Source organism: Drosophila guanche, unplaced genomic scaffold (assembly GCF_900245975.1).
Source record: "Drosophila guanche unplaced genomic scaffold, DGUA_6, whole genome shotgun sequence".
In the NCBI taxonomy this organism is placed as follows: domain Eukaryota; kingdom Metazoa; phylum Arthropoda; class Insecta; order Diptera; family Drosophilidae; genus Drosophila; species Drosophila guanche.
Genome location: NW_022995743.1, coordinates 1,408,238 through 1,429,453, shown reverse-complemented (window position 1 = coordinate 1,429,453; position 21,216 = coordinate 1,408,238). Strand labels below are relative to the sequence as shown.

The window sequence follows — 21,216 nt, the reverse complement described above, 5'->3', positions numbered from 1 at the left end:
AGTGGAAATATAATATATATTACCCTGGAGAAAACCAACAACAAGCAGAAAAGAACCTTCATCTTCACAAGCAAACTAGCAACTGAAAGAGCAAACTTTTAGCCCTAATTGGCTTCTAGCCTAACTATCTAATGACTTTATAACAAGTCAAAATTTTCCACTCATAATTAGGGTGATAATCAACCCATTTCCAGCCATTTTCCAAACATGGTGGTTGCCTAATGTCAACTGAGCGTAATGCGCCATATTGGGATTGAACTGCCAGCTGTGGGAGGGCTGAGACGGCAACACGCCGTGGCAGTAGTTCCTCCTTGCCAGCTTCGTGTATATGGGGATGAGCAGCGCCTTCTCCCGAATCAGTGAGCAACTGATAACTTATCATTTTTTAAATATACCGCACTGCTGCATATTGTAGCAGCGCTGCCAGATAATTGTAATTTGCGGCGCCTATCGCTGTATCGCAATATCGTACGAATCGTTGAGGATATCGGTAAATTCAAATTCAAACTTTATTCTTCTTGGGCTTCCTCTTGGGTCGCATAATCTCCCAATACCAATTAACAGTGCCATAGTTCGCTTTGCTTCCTCCAGCATAGTTTTCCAGGAATGTAATGGTTACCCAGTAGACACCCAATGGAATGGAGGATGGTAAATTGTTGGCCCCAAACACCATGTCGCGAGCAAAGAGATGACCCTGAAAAAAGTTTAGTTTGGGGTTATTCCGTTCAGTGGGGTGAATTCTATGCTGCTCGTTACAACAAAAGGACAAGAGTGGTTGGCGTTCGTGAACATTTGCACTGTTCTCCACATCACTAGGCCGTAGGGCAGGGAAGTCTTTCGAGCTATCAGGTCGCACACCTTAAAGGCAACGTTTACCAGAAATGGTTTATATTGGTCAGTGTAATCCTTTTTATGCAGCTTTATGCGCGTCTGGAAGAAGATGTCTCTTTTCAGATATTATTCGCTTAAAGATTTCAACTCACAGTTGCATTCCTCAGCGGTTCCAAAAGAGTACAGTCCATTTGAACGTGCGATTTGTCCCCACCCAAGTCCTTGACGTAGCATGTGACATTGTCGACATATTTCGGATTGGTTTTGCAATCCATTTTTGTGGATTTGAGTATCAAATCGGATGTGCATCCCTGTCAGAGTGTGTCCTTGGAGTTAGATTGATACAATTAGTGGAAAAATATTAAATGTTACCCTTGTGAAAACCAGCAACAGGCAGATAAGAACAATCATTGTCACATGCAAGCTAGAAACTGAAAGAGCCAACTTTTGGCATTCATATTTTTTTAGCCTAGTGAACTAATGACTTTATAATGAGTCCAAACTTTCCACTGATAAGTACAGTGCTGATCAATTTCAATGTTAGTGTAGTTCAGCAGACCAAACAGCTGTACGATGCTGTTGAAAGATAAAATTATAGGTTGTGGCCTACGGCACAGATATTGATTGCATTCTGAATAAATTAATTTTAAAATTGATTTGACGCGGGCGACATGAACGATTAATGGTGCTGCCATACATTGATGGGTTTTGAAGTATCGAATTCCAGAAACGGTGGAACTGCATATCGATACTATATCCAATCGTTATCGTTCACAAGTTTGTTGACATTTTGCTGTTGCTGTTTTTCTACGCTTTTCTGTTAATTCGCTGTAGTTTCTTATTTGTGGGAGGAGTTCGCCTCGTTTGAAAGAATTCCAGTTCCTTGGCGACGGCCAGCTTAATGGTTCATGGCTAACCGCGATGTTTTCTCGAAAATACTGCCAAATGTCAAGTTGGCCACTCGCTACGATGAAGACGGACGCGAAGTTCAGGTAAGTTCTGAGCCTGCGGCAATGGAAAGCGTTTTCGTAATGCTCATTCTTGTTGCTGTTCAGGTGGAGCGACGCGAAGACTCCGATGCAACGGCAAAGGAACAGGACACCTTTGACATACTCGTAGCCGCCGGCTACTATCGCGCCCGCATCAAGGGCCTGTCCGCCTTCGACAAGGTTGTGGGCGGCATGACTTGGTGCATCGAATGCTGCGATTATGACGTGGATGTGGATCTGCTCTTCCACGAGAGTCTCTCCATAGGACAGAAAATGTAGGCAGTAACCCTCAGAATTTCATGGGACACATTGTGATATTTCGAGTATATTTTCAGCGCCCTCGTGGAGAAGATTGTTGCGGTGCTGATCGATATGAAGTGTCCACATAGCTTGGAGCCGCATCAGGTGCAGGGTCTGGAGTTTCTTGCCATTCATCCCGTCATCCAGTGGCTAGTAAAGACCTCGGTAAAAGCATTTTGCAGCGATTTGTAAACGGAAATCAAGAAAATCCTTCCCTTTGCAGGTGGAAAATCGTGCAGTTCGCGGGCAGCGCTTGAAGAGATTTGCCATTGGGGAGTTCCACAATCATTATCAGTATAAAAGCGACAGGGATAATCTGACCAAAATACGCCTGGCCTCCGCCAACATAAAGAACATTCAGGATCTCTACAGCCCATTCAGGATGTACAAACGCCAGGAGGCCGCTGACGATGATGAAGTAACGCGGGTGCGCCTCACGCTGCTCGAGTACGGAGATCCAGGGCCAATGTTCAAGGCAAGCACTGGCCGCAAGGCAGCGTCGGCCGAAGAAGAGGGTAATCAGGTGAGATAGAACGAATTTTGGTTATAATTTTGCTCTGAAATGACTCCCCCAGCAGATGGAGCAACTGGAGCAGTACCTGCGCAGCCTATCGCTGGCAAAGGAAGCATTTTCGGGCACTCAGAAACGCATAGATCTGGATCCTACGGCACGGCATGCCCTTCAGCAGCACTATGCTGAGTTCAAGCTTGAGATGGAAACGGATACTCAGGAACTGAAGGCACAAAATCAACAGAAGCGCCTGGAGGCAGCCAAGATTGCCCTGGAGCACAAGGTGAAACGCTTCTGCAGGGATAACGAGCAACTGGCCGAGGCGGAAAAGGTGCAGAGCCAGAAAACAGGCGAAAAGGAGGAGCTGCTCCAGGCGCTGAATGCGGAACTGAAGGCGCACAAGGAAACGGAAGCGCGTGCGGATCCAAAGTGAGTTGGGAGAAGGTTTTGACTGGTTTTTTCTGATAAAGAGTGTTCCTTGGTTATCCCTTTAGTCTGCTGGAAAAGGTTCAGTCGCTGTTGCGGCAGCACGATGAGCTGAAAAAGAGCGAAGCGGAATTCAAGGAGTCCTGCAGAACGGATTTGGCCCAACTACAGCAACAGATTGAGTAAGTTTTCCTGCCATTCAAGTGTAAAGTAACTAAAAGAAATCTATTTCTTTGCAGCGAACTTGAAGCCTTCAGTGCGCAGGATGCGGAGGCGCAGGCAGCTGCCTTGGCAGGGGAGGAGCAGCGCCTCAAGGATCTGCGACTGCAGCTGGCCAAGCGAAATCGCGGCATTGTGGCCATTGAACGCAAGCTGGACGCAATACCCGACCGCACAGAGCTGGCCCAGTACCAGCGACGCTTCCACGAGCTCTACAACGAAATGAGTGCCAAGCACTTGGAGACAAAGCAATATTACATACTGTACAACACGCTTAACGACAAGAAGCGCTACCTGGAGAAGGAGCTGACAATGTTGAACTCCATCTGTGAGGCCTACAACGAGGGCATGATGAGTCCCCATGGCAGGGAGGACTTTATACGCCAGTTCGAGACGATCGTCGATGGGGTGAAGAGTGCCCAGGACAAGGTGCGTCACAAGTACAATGAGGAGCGCATGCGGCGGGACGAGCTCAACGAGGAGCTGCAATCGCTGCTCGAGCTGCAGCGCCAGTACGCCACGGCCGTGAAGCAATTGACACGCGAGTGCCAGCGCTGCGACCAACTGCAGCAGCAACTCAAGTCAATTAGAAGTAGGACGCAGTCCTAGCCCCCCAGCAATATGACATTTAGTTATGGCTAATCCGTGCGGCAGCCACTGCGTGCCGACGAACGACAACCGACGACCGACTATCATTCCTCCCAACCGAGAAGGGCCTCGCGCAATTACTTAGTAAAGTTGTTCAATAAATTATGTCTCCGTAATTGTAGTGCCATTATCTGGGAATTCGTTTGCTGACTGAGTGGACCCCAAGGATTCCCCCCACCGGTTGCGGGATCAAGTGCTGCCCCATTTGTCATGCTTAACTTTAACCTTTGGCAGTTTCACATATCTTTACATGTGTATTTATGTCACTTTGGGTGCCTGCTCGTGGGTCAGCGCAGTTTATTTCCATGTGGAGATGGAGCTGCCAGCGAATGGCATTTGCATATCTGCAGGGGTAGAGCAATGCAAATTGCCACCGCCACAGCACAAGCTCTCTCGCACTCGCTCCCTTTCAATTCATTCCATTCAATTTGATTCTCCAATTAATATGCGGGCCGCTTAGTGCCACGCAGCGCAATCAGAGCCACTTCAGATGGTGCCCCGAAGGAGAGAGACAGCGAGTGGGGCATGCCCCAGCTGACTGTGCCTTTCTGTTAATTAATGTCCTTGCACCTTAACATTGAATTCAAGCTGAGCAATTGCAATTACACTTTATTGCGTGGCAATCAATTCCATTCAACAAGTGACATTGAGACAGAGAAATACTCTTCTAGCTGACCCTCCTGCTGCACCTGCTGGCTCCCTGACTGACTTACTCTCATGGCAGAAACCTTCGACCAGCTGCAATGGGACATTTTTAGCATACATCTAGCACAAATATTTAAAGCGAAACCAAACAATGTGTGTGTGTGTTTGGATTGAGCCATGAGCAAGACACTCGATGGAGTCCTTGACAGAGAGACTTGACTTGACTCGTCTCGGCTTCGCTTCGCTTCGCTTCGCTTCTGGTGTCCATTGTGATAATGAGAAGGAGCGCCGTGCCCTGCTCTAAATACCTTATCACACCGTGAACACACCACACACACACACACACACCTAAATATGTACACTTGGAGCGCCCAGCCAGGCATGTCGTAGAGTGGGAGTTGGTGTTGCGTTGGAGGTCGAAGTTCCATGACTTTTCCCTTCGGCAAAAGTGAAAGGAAAAGGCCATGGGGGCTCGAGATCCCGCGTTTCCTCATTTATATTTGCTCTGGCATTTGCACCCACACCCCCAAACCAAACACACACCCCCACACACTCACACACGCTACAACAAAGCAAAGAGAGGGAGAAACACACACGCACGAGGAGGAGGAGCATAAGCCTTGACAAAAGTCAATCAGCATATTTGCTCGATTGGGTGGGATCCAGGGAGGGAGGAGCATGCCAAGCGGATAATCGATTCATTCGAAATGTGTTTGAATAACAAATTACTGGAAATTGTGAATGCGAAAGTCATTGTGGCACACAAATCTATACGGAGTATATACGGGTGGGTAAATGGAAACGTTTTTGGGCTGTCAATGTCGCCAGATTTCGCTGGATATGTCTCTGCATGCTGTGACAGGATGTCGACGGCACGTATGCTCATCCAGCGCCAGCTCCTGACTGTCTGCAGCGTGAACCACTTGTTGGCTTGGCTGCTTTGGTGACTGAACTCTTATCTCGAACTATTGAACTTTGGTGGGCGCAAACAATGAACTGGCAACCCAACCCCCTCCTGTATCCGTGGGCAAAAAGCAATAATACTCGGCCGCAGATGTTAGTTCGTGTGGGATAAGGAAGGGGCAACCACAGAACACAGAGAACTTGAATCGTATTTCCGAGCCATTTAAATAATCACCCTGACTCGAAGGCTGCTTCGATTTTGGGCAAGTGTCAGTGCACCTTTGGTAAACAAAGAGTGGAGTGCCCTCCGGCCAATGGCATGCATCCACATGACAACATACATATGCCGCAGACAAGTTTAAATCAAGGCACAGTAAAGGATGCATTAATCAACTTCAGCAATGAACCAAAGTGCCCCCCCCCAAGAGCAGCAACAGGACTCGACCCTAATCTGACCCAAACCCCGCCACGCTGCCATCAATTTGTCAATGTGTCACATGCGGAGCGGCGGTCTATGATCGGCCGAAAGGAACATTCGTTCAGAGCATTGATTTAATTAATTTATGTTGTGTCCTCACGGCCCTGGCAACAGCCGACGCCAGCAGACGCTAGACCCGCCACACGGGTGGCAACCCTGGCCAGCATCTTCCATTCAACAGGTCTGCCGCCAGCTTCCGTCGTGCAGGCAGAGAGCTTTCGGCGAAAGCTCGCGCACGCAGGCATGAATGAAAAGCGTCGCTGGACAAACAAACGGTACACCGAAAGGGGAAGCGAGACGCTGATGTGTTCTGTCTTCGTTCTCGGCAACGTTCGGCGGCTGCTGCTGCTGCTGCTGCTGCTGCTGCAGCAGGCTGGCTGGCTCTCATTGCTCCGCTAACCAGGCACTCGAACGCACACGCCGCGGACGAACTCCATCCTTCCCCATCCGACACTGGGATCTCGGGATCTCGCCTGGCGCTTCGCTCCGTTTTGCTCCGCGATTTGTGCGCGCGGGGGCGAAATCATCGTTTCATTTGAATTTTTATTCAATAAAAAAGTGCACAAAAGAAAGAGAAAATTCATAATAAAAAACAAAACACAAACAACAAAATATAAGAATAATAATAATAAAACGAATAATCCTAAAGCTACAAATGTAAATGGTACAGTACCCATTCCGTTCGCTAAGCGTCCGTCTGTCTGTCTGTGTGTGTGAGTGCTTCAGTGTGTGCTAGTGAGTGTTGCTGGAAATATGCAAAGATTGGCGCAAGTTTGCGAGGCGTAAAAATATTCAAGTTTCATGTGCAAATTACTGCACGCATTTTTAAATAATCAAATGCCAGCGGAACAAGTGTACAAGTAACCGGGAGAGAGGAAGGAGGCAGGCAGTCAGGCTCCTCTCAAAGCTCTCGACACATAACGAAACGCGAGCCACGAGGCATCTGCTAATAGGATTACGCATCACCTCCGTTCGCCAACCGACAGTTGTCCGGATTAGCAAACACAGCCAGAGAGCAGCCTCAAGTACCCATCTTGGTTCGAGGTAACAGATTAAAAGGTGCTTTACGCGGACAAACCACAGAGTCCCATCCGATCCGATCCCATCCCATCCCGTTGCACACTTTCAGCACTTTCAGCACTGCCCTGGGGCGTGCATGCGGATATCTCTGGCTAATTGTTAACTCATAGCCAGAGAGGACACATAAACAACTTGGGGCCATATTAATTGGCATTCGGTATCAGTGGGGTCGCAGGAGGAGCAACGAGCAGCAAACTCCATAAATATCACATTTTATTAAACAAAACCCGAATCCATTTGCGTTATTGCGCTTACGTGCACGAATGTTAATTGAAGCCGCTCACCTTTTGTGGGGCAGCCACCAGCCGGAGCACCTCCAGCCAGCAGATTATGGCCGGCAAACCACCAAAAACAGATTAGATAAGTCGTCGATTGGTGGCTCGAGTTATTAGCGAACAAAGGAGAGCGCGCTCGCGGGAGGAGGGACTGTTGATGACGAGTCAAGTGGCAATGCCAGAGAGGATACACACACACATGTGTGTACAATATGTCTCTGTATGTGTGTGTGTGTGTGTGTGTGTGGCATAAATGAATATTCATAATGAGGCGCCAGTTACACATTTCCCGTCGAAGCATGAAAAGCAAATTACGCACAAAATAATTGACATTAGCATATTTTGTGCATCCTGTCTCTGGCTGTGTGTGTGTGTGTGTGTCCTGGATATCCTTTGTGCAAAATGTCTTTCAGCTTAAAGAGTGCTCCCCTCTGCGTGTTTTTTGATTGAACTTGAAAGCGGTTCCTCCCCCCACGGCGCACAGGGCGCATACGTGATGTGTCTAAGCGGATTAAAGTCCAATAGCAAAGTGGTTGAGTGTGCTGCTGCTGCTGCTGCTGCTGCTGCTGCTGTGGCAGTGTTTTATATTGAATAAACATCCTTGGCTGTAGCAGAACGCTGCGGGAAGTTCTAATTGATCCTCGCCACCAGCTGGGGCGGCTCCTCGCAGCTCTCATCGAACGCCGGAAATGGCCAAAAAGAAAAGCGGGTAAATTTTTGTTCAATATGGACATGTGTTCACTTACTTACGGGGTGTGCGGACTTGGACAATCATAATCCCCCCACTAACCGAGGCTGGGAAGTGTAAACGATTCCTGCGGGGCATAAACATCACACGCTTACTGGCTCGCTCTCATCTCTCTCTCTCTCTCTCTCTGTGTGTGTTTGTGCTTCACAGCACCACTTAATCATTACAAATGAGCCACACACACACACACACAGGAACACACACTCCATGCCGCACAGTGGGCCACATTTATGGCTGCTCGTTAGCAATTCGAGTTGTGGCAAGCAAAAAAGCAGAAAATAAACCCGCAAAAGAGGAAGTTGAAGTTTGTGGCCAGTGCGGTTTGTGTTTGGTTAATTGCCAAGAATTTTAGCTGCAAGCCACGAACTTGGGCTTGGGTGTGCCCTTCTTGATTGGCTTCAGCATGGGTCAACGTGGGGAAGCTGCAAACATGTTTGCCGCAAAGTGGCTGGCCAAAAGTTACCTCCTGCCGAGCCAAGTCGAGTCTTATCTGGCACGAAAAATGCTTGCAGCTGAAGTTGATAAATGGACTTTGTTTGAATTTATAGCTAAAAATCGATGCCACCATTTGAATTGCTCTGAACAGAGAGACCAATTTTTCGGAGGCGAGACAATGGACCAATTCCCTGGTCAAAGACCCTCCCTGACTCATCGAGGGCTTCCCCCCACGCAACAAGAAAAAATTGCACTTAAAATTGAATGCTCTCCAAGGCGGGAGGAGGAACGTGCAAGCCGGCGATAATCTATGGCATCAAATCACGCGACAGTAAACGCTGCTGCTGCTGACTGCAGGCAGACAAAGAACGGGACAAAGGATCAACTGCAATTTTCGGGGGTTTTTCGGTGGCCCTGGTGGCCTTTGTGGCTGCCACTCGAGTGGAAATGACATCAAGAAGTTCGGTTCGTTTTGATTATTAGCCATTTGCATTTGCATTTCCACTTGCCACTTGCCACTTGCCATGACTCACAGCTGCAGCTGCTTAGCTACAGATAAAGATGCAGATACATAGATACAGATACATATCTATCTGTAGCTGTGTGCAGACATTTCTTGTGCTCCTCTGGCAGCTAGTATTTATCATTTTCGCATCATTAGCTTTGTGTTGATGCTGCTGGCATGTGAATTGGATTTGGGGTTTCCTATCGGCAGCGAGAGATAGATGCAGATTGAGACAGCGAGATTGGCAGCCACTGAAATGATTGGGAAAACGCCCGAACGCATCCGGAGCTCTTCTGCCACTTAATCAAAGTTTAATTTGCCATCAAGAGTGTTGTAGTCCCTGCTGCCTGCCACATGCACAAACTTGCTCGTGCCACTTTTGCTGTTGCCTACCTTGAGGGGCACTTAAAAATGTCGAGCCACAGAATGTGTTTTGTAAGCCAACCGTTTTTATGCTTAATTGCTTAATTACTGCAGCCCCCCATCCGCCACTAAGCGGCTGCCATTTATGCTTGCGTCTCTCTCTCAAACTGTTTTATGACCCAGCGGGCGAGGGAAGACAAGCCCCGCCTTTACGACCGCCCCGAGTGCGCCGCTGCGGTTGCGGCAGGAGCCCGAACACAATTGCCGTCAAGCGACCGTTTAGGCACTTCAGACAATAACTTTAACTTGCACTTTAATCCCCACCTTAACTTCCCCCTTAAACTTTAACTTGAACTTCCAGCTGATGATGTTTTCATCCTTCTATTACTTTCCGCTTTTCTGCTGGCACGCATTCCCTTGCAGACTTCGTCCTTGAGAATGTGTTCGTGCCCTGCGTAGTCGCATTCCAGCAGTTGACACACAGCTCCACCATGTGGACCTACATGATGGCTGCCGCCCGCGGAGATCGGGTCAACACAATGATGTCCACCAGAAGACGCCCCGAAACGGAGTCCCCCAAATACGGTTACAAGTAAGTAAAGACAGCAGACAGCAGACAGCAGAATGATTGCTGTACTTACATGTACATGTCTGTGCCCTTCAGCCTCTCCTCCCGTCCCATGTACCGCACCACGCGCTTTGTGGGCACCGCCAGCTCAGCGCCCGCCCAGCTGCAGCTGCAGCTGCCGCATCAGTCGCATCAGCAGCAGCATCAGCAGCAGCCGCTCGAGGAGATTAGCGGCGGCTTGTTCGCTCCATTTGCGCCAACGGCAGCGATTTCTGTTGAGCAGGCAGCCAGCTCGATTCCCTTGGGAGCGGATAACGACGAGCGCCTCGAGGTGCATCAGCTTCATTATCCACGCCGCAGTTGGCAAAGGAGAAGCCATCGCCATGGCAATCAGAGAGCAGCAAATGACGACGAGGATGATGATGATGATGATGATGACGATGACGATGATGATGAGTTTGGCGAGGCCGATGGCGAGGACAACGACAACGACAACCGGGAGGAGGCCATTGCACCAGCTGACCTTCAGCAGCATCGCCAAAAGCACCAGCAGCAACAGCAACACTCCAGCAGTGATCCCAGCTACGTGGAAAATGGCAGGAAACTGATACAGGTGAGGCGCATAAAAGGAAATTCACATAACTATTCCATCAAGGCATACAAATAACTCGATTGGGACTCAGATAAACGCAGATAAACGCTGGCATCGATAAGCGACACCGATTATGGTCTCGGCCAGCATTCAATTATGTGGAAATCTAATTAAGTAATTGCGATAATTGATTGACTCCACCGCTGGCTGCAGGCAGGAATTGGCCCTGTTTCGGGTCATGCTCTGACTCCCTTCGCTTCGGGCAAACGCAAATGAACTGCGAAAACCTTCATAAACTTGACCTTGCCAGTGAATCGCGTTTTAATTACTTCCTCTATTGTCACGTAGCCCAGGCAGCGCCGCAAGCAGTCGCCCAAGCAGTCGTCCAAGCAGTTGCCCCTCGCCCCAAGCAGTCGCCCATTGCCCGTTGAATGCCATTTTCGGCTACCCGCAGCAATTTTTATTAGCACGTGTCAATCGACTTAAAACACAGACAAAAAGAATAGGAGAGAGGGAGAATTATTGAAGAGGTTTTGCTAAGCAAACAGCGGAATGCTCTAATAAGGAGTTTAGAAATTTAAATATGCTTAAAGGAAGAGTTGAACGCGTCTTCCAAACTATACGAAAACCGACTGCAGACTTGACTCTGTTATGTTTACAGTCTTCAGGCGTTGAGGCATTTAGACAAATTCTACTAATAGCTTAAAGTTTCTGCTTTTAAGGGGGGGGGGGATTCAGGGGTAAGCCGGTTCTCAGTCACCGGTAACCGAAAACTGGCCCATCTTTAATCTGTTTCCTCGTTGTTCAAAGCAAACAACTCTTGTTTGTACATCCCATGTGTTTGGTGCAGTTTGCGCTTCCTCTGCAGCCTTCATTGGTTAGTCCGGCCCACGTCCTGTCGAGGATAATTGCATTACTTGGGTTTCCCCCTTGTAAGTGCCAGCTAGGAAACAAGACACTCCGATCTGTGCCGTGCCAATCTGGGCACTTCCTTTGACCCGCAGGACTATAAATAAGTGAGTGTGTATTTTGGTCGAACGTCCAGCTGGGGCTGGAGGAGCTCCAGCATGGAGATGGGAATGGGTGGCGGGCGATTCGACAGTTGGCGCTGAGCAGCTGCTGCTCAGAAGAGCCCAAAGAGAGCGGGGGTGGTCAGCCAAGGGCAAAAGACAAGCAATTTGACAGATAAGAGAGTCGAGTACAAGTCTAGTAGCCCCTCAAAGTATATGAAATGGAGGCACCAGAAGCTATAGCAGAAACACAGAAACTGTTTCAATGTCATTTCATAAATGGCCCGATAGGAAACAGAAAACAGCAAGAGAACACAGCAAAGCCAATGCCAATACAAAAAGCAACGGAAAAACGCAATGAAATAAATACAAATGAAAAGCCCTCAAAGCCTTCAGCCCTGCCTCCGCCCGCATGGCACCGCTGTCGACGACCAAATATTGGCTTGGCTCTGTCTGTCCTGGCCTGTCCTTGTCTGTGGTTGTTGTTAATGCTTTTGAGGTGTGTTTCCAGTGTTTGGCCAGCAGGAGAGCTGAGAGAAAAAGCCCCCAAACTGCCGCCATTGTGGTTACATAAAGGTCCATTACTCAAAATGGACTGCCAGGACATCACGGACAGGGACAGGAGCAGGGACAGGGACAGGGACAGGGGATGGGTGGAAACTTTATAGAATTGGCATTGAAAATATGACAAGTCTCGTGCCAATCTAAAATAGTTACAAGTTCTTCAAGTTGAACAGCCTCGACCTCGGACCACCCTGTCATCAGGGGCAGGAGTCAGAGCGCCATTAAACCGATTAATGAACTCTATTTGCCCGGCCGTACCTACACACACACAGAGATGGCTGTTGGCTCAATTGTTTAACCATCCATTGGCATGATGATGGTACGAGTATTCCGTAGCCGGGTGTGCAATTTGAGAAGGCGGCAAGACACTCAACACGATGATGGCACACAGGGCGAATGCGACAAACGGGACAAAGAGTGGGATGGATGGACAGATGGACGGACCTCTAGAATAAACAGCAAAAAAGTGCGGGGAGTCTTCTCTCTTTCTCCTTCTCTTTCTCTCTGTCTCTGTCTGTCGCTTCTCCGGGACATTCCGCTTAGTCAAATTCATTTTTTTTGCGCCATCGACAGTTGGGTAAAAAACGCGTTCGCAGTCGGCAGCTTAGCTCCTCAGCAAGCAGCGCAAAACTCTCTCCAGCAATACATAAAGTACAAGTCAAAACGTGAAAGAGGATAGATAATTTGAATTGTTGTAAAATAATGTCAAATTCGCCCGCTAACGCGTTCGGTAAACAATCGAAAACAAGGCTTCAAATTTGAAGCAACAACAGGAACATTCGACAAGTGGATTTCCATATTGATGAGGGTCTGCCTCTCGTCTGTCTCTCTGCTCGTACTCGTGCGTAGCGGCGCAACTGTAAAACAATTGCGAAGAAGGAGACAACGCGGCAGCAGCAGCACAAAGCAGAACAGTCAGGAGTTGCGTGGGCGAGAGAGAGAGAGAGCGAGAGACAGTCAAACGGGACATGCGTTATCGTTTAGCTCTGCTGCCCTCTGCCCCCCCTTCGCAACACCACAATGGCCAGAAATCAGAGGGCAGTTATGAGCATTCAATCTGCGCCACAATTTGCATAATTTCCCACGTTCCCATCCAAATCACAATCAAAATAAATAACAAACTACTCGTAGGCCAATCCATTGCAGTTCCATTTCGCCCATTGCGAGTGTATCAATAACCAATAAGCGATAACGTGCGAAAGGGTAAAGGCAAAACCTTCGAATCAATCAAGTGATAAGATACTAAAAACGTTGTTCATCATCCATTAGAATGTTTTTCCCCTCCCCCAAAAGTATCAATCAATATTTGTAAGGGGATCCAATCCAGCACATGGCTACGGCTTTAGCTGGTTTTAATGGAACAAAAGTCCACGTTATCCCTGGCTAGTGCTGCTTACACCCACGATGAATGCTTGTATGGCGTCAGTTTGCTGTGCTTTGGGTATTTATTTTCTCAATTAGAGTGCAGGTACCGCAAAACAGCTGCCCCTCTCTCCACCCACTCCTACGACTTTCACAAATACACACATACGCGTGCGTTTTGGTATTTTTCAACTGCTTGTTTGGTGGTGCAGCAGCTGTTGAGTCTCTCTACTGGGCTTAAACGGCACTCTCTCTGCCCAAAAGCTTGAATTAGGAATTTCAATAATAATTAGTTGAGTTTACCGATCTTTAATCGAATGTTTGGCACTTTTAGTTCTGCTTTAAAGAGTACCCACAGCTTCACAGCCACCTTTCTGCTCTGCTTTATTTCATACCAACAGCATAAAAAAAGCTTACTCATGCACGCGTGCATTAAACATCGCTATGAAAATGCTTGATTTGCTTAGCATAAAACGCTTCCCCCATGGGGTGGGGGGTACTCACAATTATGGAAATTTATTGTGCAGCTCCAGCGTGGTCTTTGTGGCGTGAATGCCAATCAGGTCTGCCTTTGCCTCTGCCTCTAGTGTGCCTCTGCTGACGGTGCTTTTTGATGGTGTTTGGCCGACGCCTGGGTCAGAGTTTCAATTTCGATTTACCTCTCGAATTTCGCGTAACCTTCGCAAATGGCCAACTGTTGCCTTGACTCAGCGATGAGCTCATCGGAAATTAAATACAAAATGTATTGAGCTGCAGGGAAATCTATCACAGCCAACCCATTGGCTGTTTTGTCAACGCAATTGCAATTAATTTATGCAAAAGTGCGTTTAGTTGTTCTCAGTATTTGGCGACCGGTATCCGGCGCAGCCTTTCAGCTTAATTGAAATGATGGCCCAAACAATTAAAAAACATTTAGACAAAATGTCAAAGCAGCGCCAGGCGTCATCAATCTTGTCAAAATGGACACCACCACCCGCCACACAGGTCGTCCAGTCGGTTCATAGTGCGTGGCCAATGAAGGACTCAAGTCGCCTGAGACATCATTGGGCTGAGCCATGTGTACGTTCAGTTGTTTGCGGCTTTTAATTAATTAAAACGCGGCAAACGCGTTCTGGCAATGCAAATTAAGAAAATTGCAAAACAGCATTCGCGTATTGACAACACACAAGCAATGAGGGGAATCGTAGGAGTCGCAACATTTGATACCCTTTTGCGTGTTACTCTTATGACAAGCAGTGGAATATTTGGGGTTCTCTCTCTGGCAGTGATTGCTCTGCCAACCCTCTCCTCAAAGCCACACTACTCTCTGTGGAAAGGGTGTCTGTGTCTATTCTGTATGCCTGTCGCGTGGTTCGGTTCGTTTTGTTTCGCTTCGCTTCGGCTCGATGTCGATGTCAACGTCGCTGTCCGCGGCGCTGCCTTGCCTTCAATGGCAAGTTGCGTGGCAGGCGGGCGGACGGGCGGCACAGTATTAATAAACAGCTTGACGTCGATGTCGACAGGCGCATGCGTGCAGCTTCTGCCCAAAACAAGAAAACTAACGGCTTTGCTGCCTGTTTTCACTGTTATCAACGTTTGTTTTTGTTGTTTTTGTTGCTGTTGCTGCTGTGGTTTTAGGCTAAATTTGGAGAACAATCAAAGTGGAAGTGCTGAAAGTGGAAGTACTTGAAGTGGAAGTGAATTGTGATAAAATCCAACGAAGAAGCAGGCGAAGAAGAAGGCGGAGACGTAGGCGAAAGCGACGACGCAGACGCAGACGTAGACGCTAAAGAGGATTTGTATGCGACATTTCAAAGTCAAAGCCATGGTGCAGTCATTGGATATAGCAGCCATAACGGGACAGCAAACAGATGCGGTAAATCGACATGAAAATAAATACACGGGGAGAAGTTAGGCAAAAGAAGTGGGGAAGAATGTGAATGGAATTATAACATTGAAACAATCGAAAAATGTGCAGAGGAAATGATGTGAAAAATGGAAATGTAGATTCCATCTGGTAATCTTTTTTTTCGCTCCTGTTGCTTTCCACGATCTTCCACAATTCCTTCATCAATATTCTTCACACTGCAACGCTTTTTTTGCCCAGTGTACGGTGCACACACATGCACATGACTGTGTGTGTAAGTGACCTTCGGGGCTTGAAGAAACAGCGGGAGGCGTGGCATTGCAATGTCATTTGCCATTTGCCATTGCTCCCCGGCATAACGCGACTTACGGGTCCGTACGAGTATGAGTCATTTTGTTGGCTTTTCTTTCATTTTGCGCATTGGAAGAGCGCTTGGTGGAGAGATGGTTTAATGGATTAACCGCTGCCGGCGTCTGATAAGCGTTTATTAGCCTGTCAAGAACACGCCCTTAATGGCCACAAGGGGCGCGGGTGTACCACGTGTGTGGGTGTGTGGAGTGCATTCCGTTGGAAGACCCCTGAAGATGCTTCCCTTTCCCCTTTGCTGGCAGACATAACAAAATTTAAGAACAAAACTTGGCTGCTGGCCAACTTTTAATGCGTTTAAAAGAGAGCTTTTCGTGTTCTATGTATGCCCAGCTTCAAATCGTTTCAATTAGCAAACAACTCTAGCAGAAACTTTCGCCTAACTTTCCCTCCCGCCTCTCCCTCGAACAGGAGCCCAGCAAACGGAGCAAACCGTCGGCCTTGCGGCGCACACTACAGGCTTTGAGGCAGCGTCTGACCAAACGGAATCGACCAAAGCCACCGGACTGGTTCCTCGAGAAGTTCTCGAATGCCACCAACACGGACAAGCTGGCCAAGGGCTGTCCCATGATGGACGACGCGGCGCTCTCCAGCGAGATACGCGGCAGCAGTGCCCTGTGCAATCGCCTCTCCGTGGACCCCACACTGCAGTCCCATTACAGGGTAAGTGTGCCACTCAAATAACAACTCGAATCGGAGCTCAACTGCATCTCTGCACCTCTCCAGTGGCTGGCTGTGGTCTCGCTGGCCGTGCTCTACAACATCATCTTTGTGATGGGACGCGCCGTCTTCTGGGAGATCAATAAGAGCGCCCCTGCGGTCTGGTATACGCTGGATTATCTATGCGATTTCATCTATCTGCTGGATATGCTGGTACACATGCACGAGGGTAAGTTAACTGACATCCACCCAGCTCTCCGTTCCCCGTTCCCCTCCTCCTGTGCGTGTTTGAGATTTACCTATGCAAATGAGGCCCAGGAACCAAGCGAATCACTCGCTTTAAGCCCCGCCTCAGACAATGGCAATGGGAATGCTGTCGGCAAAGCCATTTGCCACGCATATGAAACCCATTTCAGTGCCACACGAAGCACACATGTGTGCTTGCATGTGTGTGGCAGGGTAGGGAGGAGGTGGAGGCGTGGTTGAGTTGCCAAATGCAGGGATAAGCCAGCCTTGACATTTCCCACAATGGCAACAAATGCTCTGATACCCTGCAGTGGCGACTGCCCGCCGTCTGCTGTTAACCCCATTAATCTCCACATTTGGCTTATCTTAGGGTATGCCCAAGTCGTGCCCTGTAAAATATTCCACTGCGTTAAAGCTGGCAAAAAGGCACGAAACCTGAAACAAAAGAAGCAACGAGCAACCTTGGTGGGGGGGGGATTCACATCTCAGAGCACAAACCTTAACCTTAAACTTTTTCTTATTGTCTCGCAGGATTTCTGGACCAGGGTCTGCTCGTGCGGGATGCGTTCCGACTGCGCAGGAACTACTTTCACACGAAGGGCTGGTACCTGGACGTGCTGTCGATGCTGCCCACGGATCTGGCGTACATCTGGTGGCCACCGGAGACCTGCAGCAGCCTGTACCTGCCCTGTCCGGTGATTGTGCGACTGAATCGCCTGCTGCGCATGAATCGGCTCTTCGAGTGGTTTGACCGCACGGAGACGGCCACCGGGTATCCGAATGCCTTTCGCATCTGCAAGGTGGTGCTGGCCATTCTGGTGCTGATCCACTGGAACGCCTGCATGTACTTTGCCATCAGCTACGAGATTGGCTTCAGCTCCGACTCGTGGGTCTACAATCTGAATGGCACGCGGAACAACACGCTGCAGCGGCAGTACATCTACAGCTTCTATTGGTCCACCCTGACCCTCACGACCATCGGAGAGACGCCCACCCCAGAGAACGATGTGGAATATCTGTTTGTGGTGGCAGACTTTCTCGCTGGTGTTCTCATCTTTGCCACCATTGTGGGTAAGTGCCAGTCTGGGTTGCCCTTTTTGGCTGCGGTCTATGTTTGCCTTTCGCTCGTTCTTTCGTTCATTGTTGACGCAAAACATTTTCCCTGATCGTTTAATTGGTTCTTGCAGCGTCACATCTGCGGGGGGGTACATCAATGGGGTATTAATTTACAGCCACGCACGTCAGGGTCTCGACCCACACGTACACGGGGTCCCAATCGATCCATTGTGACATCCCTCCATCGCTCCATCGCTCCATCGCTCCATCCTGCAGCCTCTTCACATTATTCATTACGCTTTCAGTTCTTCCTTTTTGTTCAAGTTTGTTTTGTTTTGGTTGTTGGGTTGATTTGTTGCTGTCGCACACTTCCCCGCTCCTTTTCTTTTTGGCAAACGTGCCTTTTTATCATTTTTGTCGTTGCCCTTATCGCTGCCATTACCGCTCAGAGATGGGCAGCATCAGCAGCTGCCAGACTTGTCCTCGACCTCATCCTGTGACTGTGCAAACAAATTTACTTACTCAATGATGAATGTCGAGTTCGTTTGGACAGGCACCACACAACATGTCACACCACAGCAGCAGACTCCCACAACAACTGTCTGTCACTGAGCACCGGAAGTGCCGCCATTAGTCCGCCATTGTGTGCCCGAAGTCCACAAGTGACATGGCAGCTTGCTGCAGGGTAATACTCACCTCTAATACTCCTTCTGCCCTTTGTGCCACCCCCAGGTAACATTGGTTCCATGATTTCCAACATGAATGTCGCTCGTGTCGAGTTCCAGAACCGCATGGATGGCGTCAAGCAGTACATGGCCTTTCGGCGTGTGGGCCACGAGCTGGAGGCGCGTGTCATCCGCTGGTTCGCCTACACCTGGTCCCAGAGTGGGGCGCTGGATGAGGAGCGAGTGCTGGCCGCGCTGCCGGACAAGCTGAAGGCGGAGATTGCCATCCAGGTGCACATGGACACGCTGAAGCAGGTGCGCATCTTCCACGACACGGAGCCGGGCCTGCTGGAGGCGCTCGTGCTCAAGCTCAAGCTGCAGGTCTTCAGCCCCGGCGACTACATCTGCCGCAAGGGTGATGTGGGCAAGGAGATGTACATCGTGAAGCGGGGCAAGCTCTCTGTCGTGGGGGACAATGGCGTCACCGTGCTGGCCACCCTGGGCGCTGGCTCCGTCTTTGGGGAGGTGTCCGTGCTGGAGATTGCCGGCAATCGGACGGGCAATCGACGCACCGCCAATGTGCGCTCCCTGGGCTACTCGGATCTCTTCTGCCTGGCCAAGCGGGATCTCTGGGAGACGCTGGCCGACTACCCGGAGGCACGCTCCACCCTCACCCAACGCGGCTGTCAGCTGCTGCGCAAGGACGGCCTCCTGGACGAGCAGATATTTTCAGGTGAGGCTTAACTACTCCTCCACTGGGAGCTTCTTTTAATGCTCTTAATCTCCATTGCAGACTCTCAGCGCGTGCATGACAGCATAGAGGGTGGCATCGAGAAGTTGGAGCTGTCCGTGGAGAACCTCAACATGCGACTGGCTCGACTCCTCGCCGAGTACACGGCCAGCCAGGCCAAGATCAAGCAGCGTCTGGCCAAGCTGGAGATGAAGTGAGTATTGCTTGGGATTCCCTTCGAATTCCTCTGCTCATTCTGTGCTTTCCCTTCCCCAGTGGCCCTGGCACTTGGCGCTTGGAGAGCGAGCCACAGACACGAGCCCGCAGCGGACGCCTCTACTCGCTGCAGCCCAAGCGGCGCCCACGTTCTCGTCCCGACGCGACTGCCAAAAGTGGAGAGGCTGCCAAGCAGAATACGCTCTAAGCTCTAAGCGGGAACCAAGCAAGACCAAACCCCTTCGGCCCCAAGAGCGCAGATAGGAGGAGCCCGAGACCGAGTCCGAGTCCTTTTTGGCCAAGGGCCAAAATTGTAGTTTAAAAGTCAAAAGTTTACGGGGAAGGTAAATCAATTTTTAATTTTTTACAATTAGTTTGTAGGGGAAAGGCACATGGAATGCGAAAGTGTAGATAACTTTATAAATTTCTAGAATTATTCAAAACTGAATGTGCCTCAAAGTTTGTGTGTGTGTGTGTGTGTGTTAGAATTAAGGGATGAAAAAGAGAGAGAGAGAGAATACACAAAGTTAGCCCCCTTAACCAACCCTATGTACATATGTTAAGTATACATAAAACTAGTCCAATTTTATATGCAGCTAGGCTAGGATCATTTTTTGAAACAAAACTTGATGGATAGATGCGATAGACCAGATACCAAATAACGAACAAAAACCAACAACAATTGACCAACCAGTGACATTGCTGAACAAACTAGAGGGAGTAGTAGAAACGAGAGACGCAGGGGGTTGATCAGTCAGAGCTGCAACCCCTAAAACACACACAGAAGAGAAACAACCCCCCAAACGACTTCAAGGAAAAATGTTAACAAAAAAGCTTACAAAGCTACCAAAAGAAAACACAAAACGAAAGAGGAGAAGGAGAAGGAGAAAGAGTGGAAGAGTGGAAGAGCAAATAAATATAAGTGAAAATGAAATGTATTTTTATATTAGTCGTAGACACATTGAATGTAACTCTGTGTGTACCAGAATGTATGATGATGTACAGAAAGAAGTATGTACCCCTTCGCATATTGTATATTTGTATTCCGTAAGCTACAGCAGAATAAACGAAAATCGAGTCAAGTTATTCGCAAGAAGAGTGAGCGTATGCGGCACCAGAAATATTCCTTCTTCCTCTCCATCCGCTGAGCAGAATAAATGCAAATCACCTCGAGCCTCGCTGAGCCTCCGGTTCCACTCGGATCCTTTGTGCTGCTGGCTCTAATGACATCTTCGAGTGCGTAGACAAGCAGGCCCCCGAAAAAGAAACAACAAAGTAAATAAATGCAGACGCATTGAGGAAAATGACAGCGCGACACGCGTTGCCTTTTTAGGTGCCACATCGACAGTGTGGCGATACGGGGCGTATGAGCAATGTCACAGCCAAAGGAGAAGCCAGAAGAGAGCAGCAGAGCCGAAGGAGTGTCAGAAAAGGAAGCTGGAAGCCATGCGGAACCCCGAAATGCTCGCATCATGCTGTAAGTGCAGTAAAAAATCAATTTTGCCAAAATGTTCAAAAAAGAAACCCCCCGCCCCCCCAAAAAAGAGTGTGGCACGGGGCACAACTCAACTGCCTGACGCCTTTAAAATCACTTTGGGGGCAGGGCACGGACACGGGCACGGGCACGGGCATGAAGCTGATTTTGTCAAACGACGGGGCTGCCTGCCGGTGCAAAATTACTGACAATAAAATGTTGACGCAGTCGAAAGGGCATTATGAATAAACAGGGTGACTCAGGGGCCTGCGAAACTCCGTGCCACATATTGCTTGTAGTTAGTGGCAAACACATTAAGGATTGGATTGAGGAATATTTAATATACTTAAAAGCGGATAAGGTGAGCGCTTTCACCATAGGTGGAGGGGTGGGTAATGTGATTGATTCGAACACCTTGCGAGGCAACAGCCTCCAGCTACCCACTCCGAACTGGGCCTCTTTGTTTGCTTTGGGGGATTCTTGTAAACCAAGGCAAAGGTTTTGA

At 48.9% G+C, this 21,216-nt stretch overlaps 3 protein-coding genes across 4 annotated transcripts; 2 read left to right on the top strand and 1 right to left on the bottom strand.

Annotated features, from left to right (window-relative positions):
• Positions 1–502: 502 nt before the first annotated feature.
• LOC117592251 lies at positions 503–1,106 on the bottom strand. Its single transcript, XM_034285888.1, has 3 exons — positions 984–1,106; positions 814–930; positions 503–694 (listed from the first exon to the last, which is right to left on the bottom strand). Exons 1-3 carry the CDS (start codon positions 1,104–1,106, stop codon positions 503–505), a joined length of 432 nt encoding a protein of 143 aa, XP_034141779.1.
• Positions 1,107–1,613: 507 nt separating this feature from the next.
• Positions 1,614–4,055, top strand: LOC117590091 (coiled-coil domain-containing protein 93). The gene is made up of 7 exons (XM_034282436.1): positions 1,614–1,823; positions 1,887–2,095; positions 2,156–2,285; positions 2,344–2,643; positions 2,699–3,060; positions 3,126–3,239; positions 3,297–4,055. Exons 1-7 carry the CDS (start codon positions 1,740–1,742, stop codon positions 3,883–3,885), a joined length of 1,788 nt encoding a protein of 595 aa, XP_034138327.1. The 5' UTR covers positions 1,614–1,739; the 3' UTR covers positions 3,886–4,055.
• A 2,503-nt stretch (positions 4,056–6,558) lies between these two features.
• LOC117591584 (cyclic nucleotide-gated cation channel subunit A) lies at positions 6,559–20,130 on the top strand. Of its 2 annotated transcripts, XM_034284903.1 has the most exons (9): positions 6,559–7,009; positions 9,780–9,948; positions 10,021–10,537; positions 16,076–16,327; positions 16,391–16,553; positions 17,102–17,641; positions 18,359–19,024; positions 19,085–19,235; positions 19,298–20,130. In XM_034284903.1, exons 2-9 carry the CDS (start codon positions 9,848–9,850, stop codon positions 19,443–19,445), a joined length of 2,538 nt encoding a protein of 845 aa, XP_034140794.1. In that variant the 5' UTR covers positions 6,559–7,009; positions 9,780–9,847; the 3' UTR covers positions 19,446–20,130. The 2 variants fall into 2 exon arrangements, with proteins under 2 accessions (XP_034140794.1, XP_034140802.1); XM_034284911.1 differs by lacking the exons at positions 6,559–7,009; positions 9,780–9,948; positions 10,021–10,537 and adding an exon at positions 14,911–15,307 and having other exon boundaries at positions 19,298–20,129.
• The last annotated feature ends 1,086 nt before the right edge of the window (positions 20,131–21,216 follow it).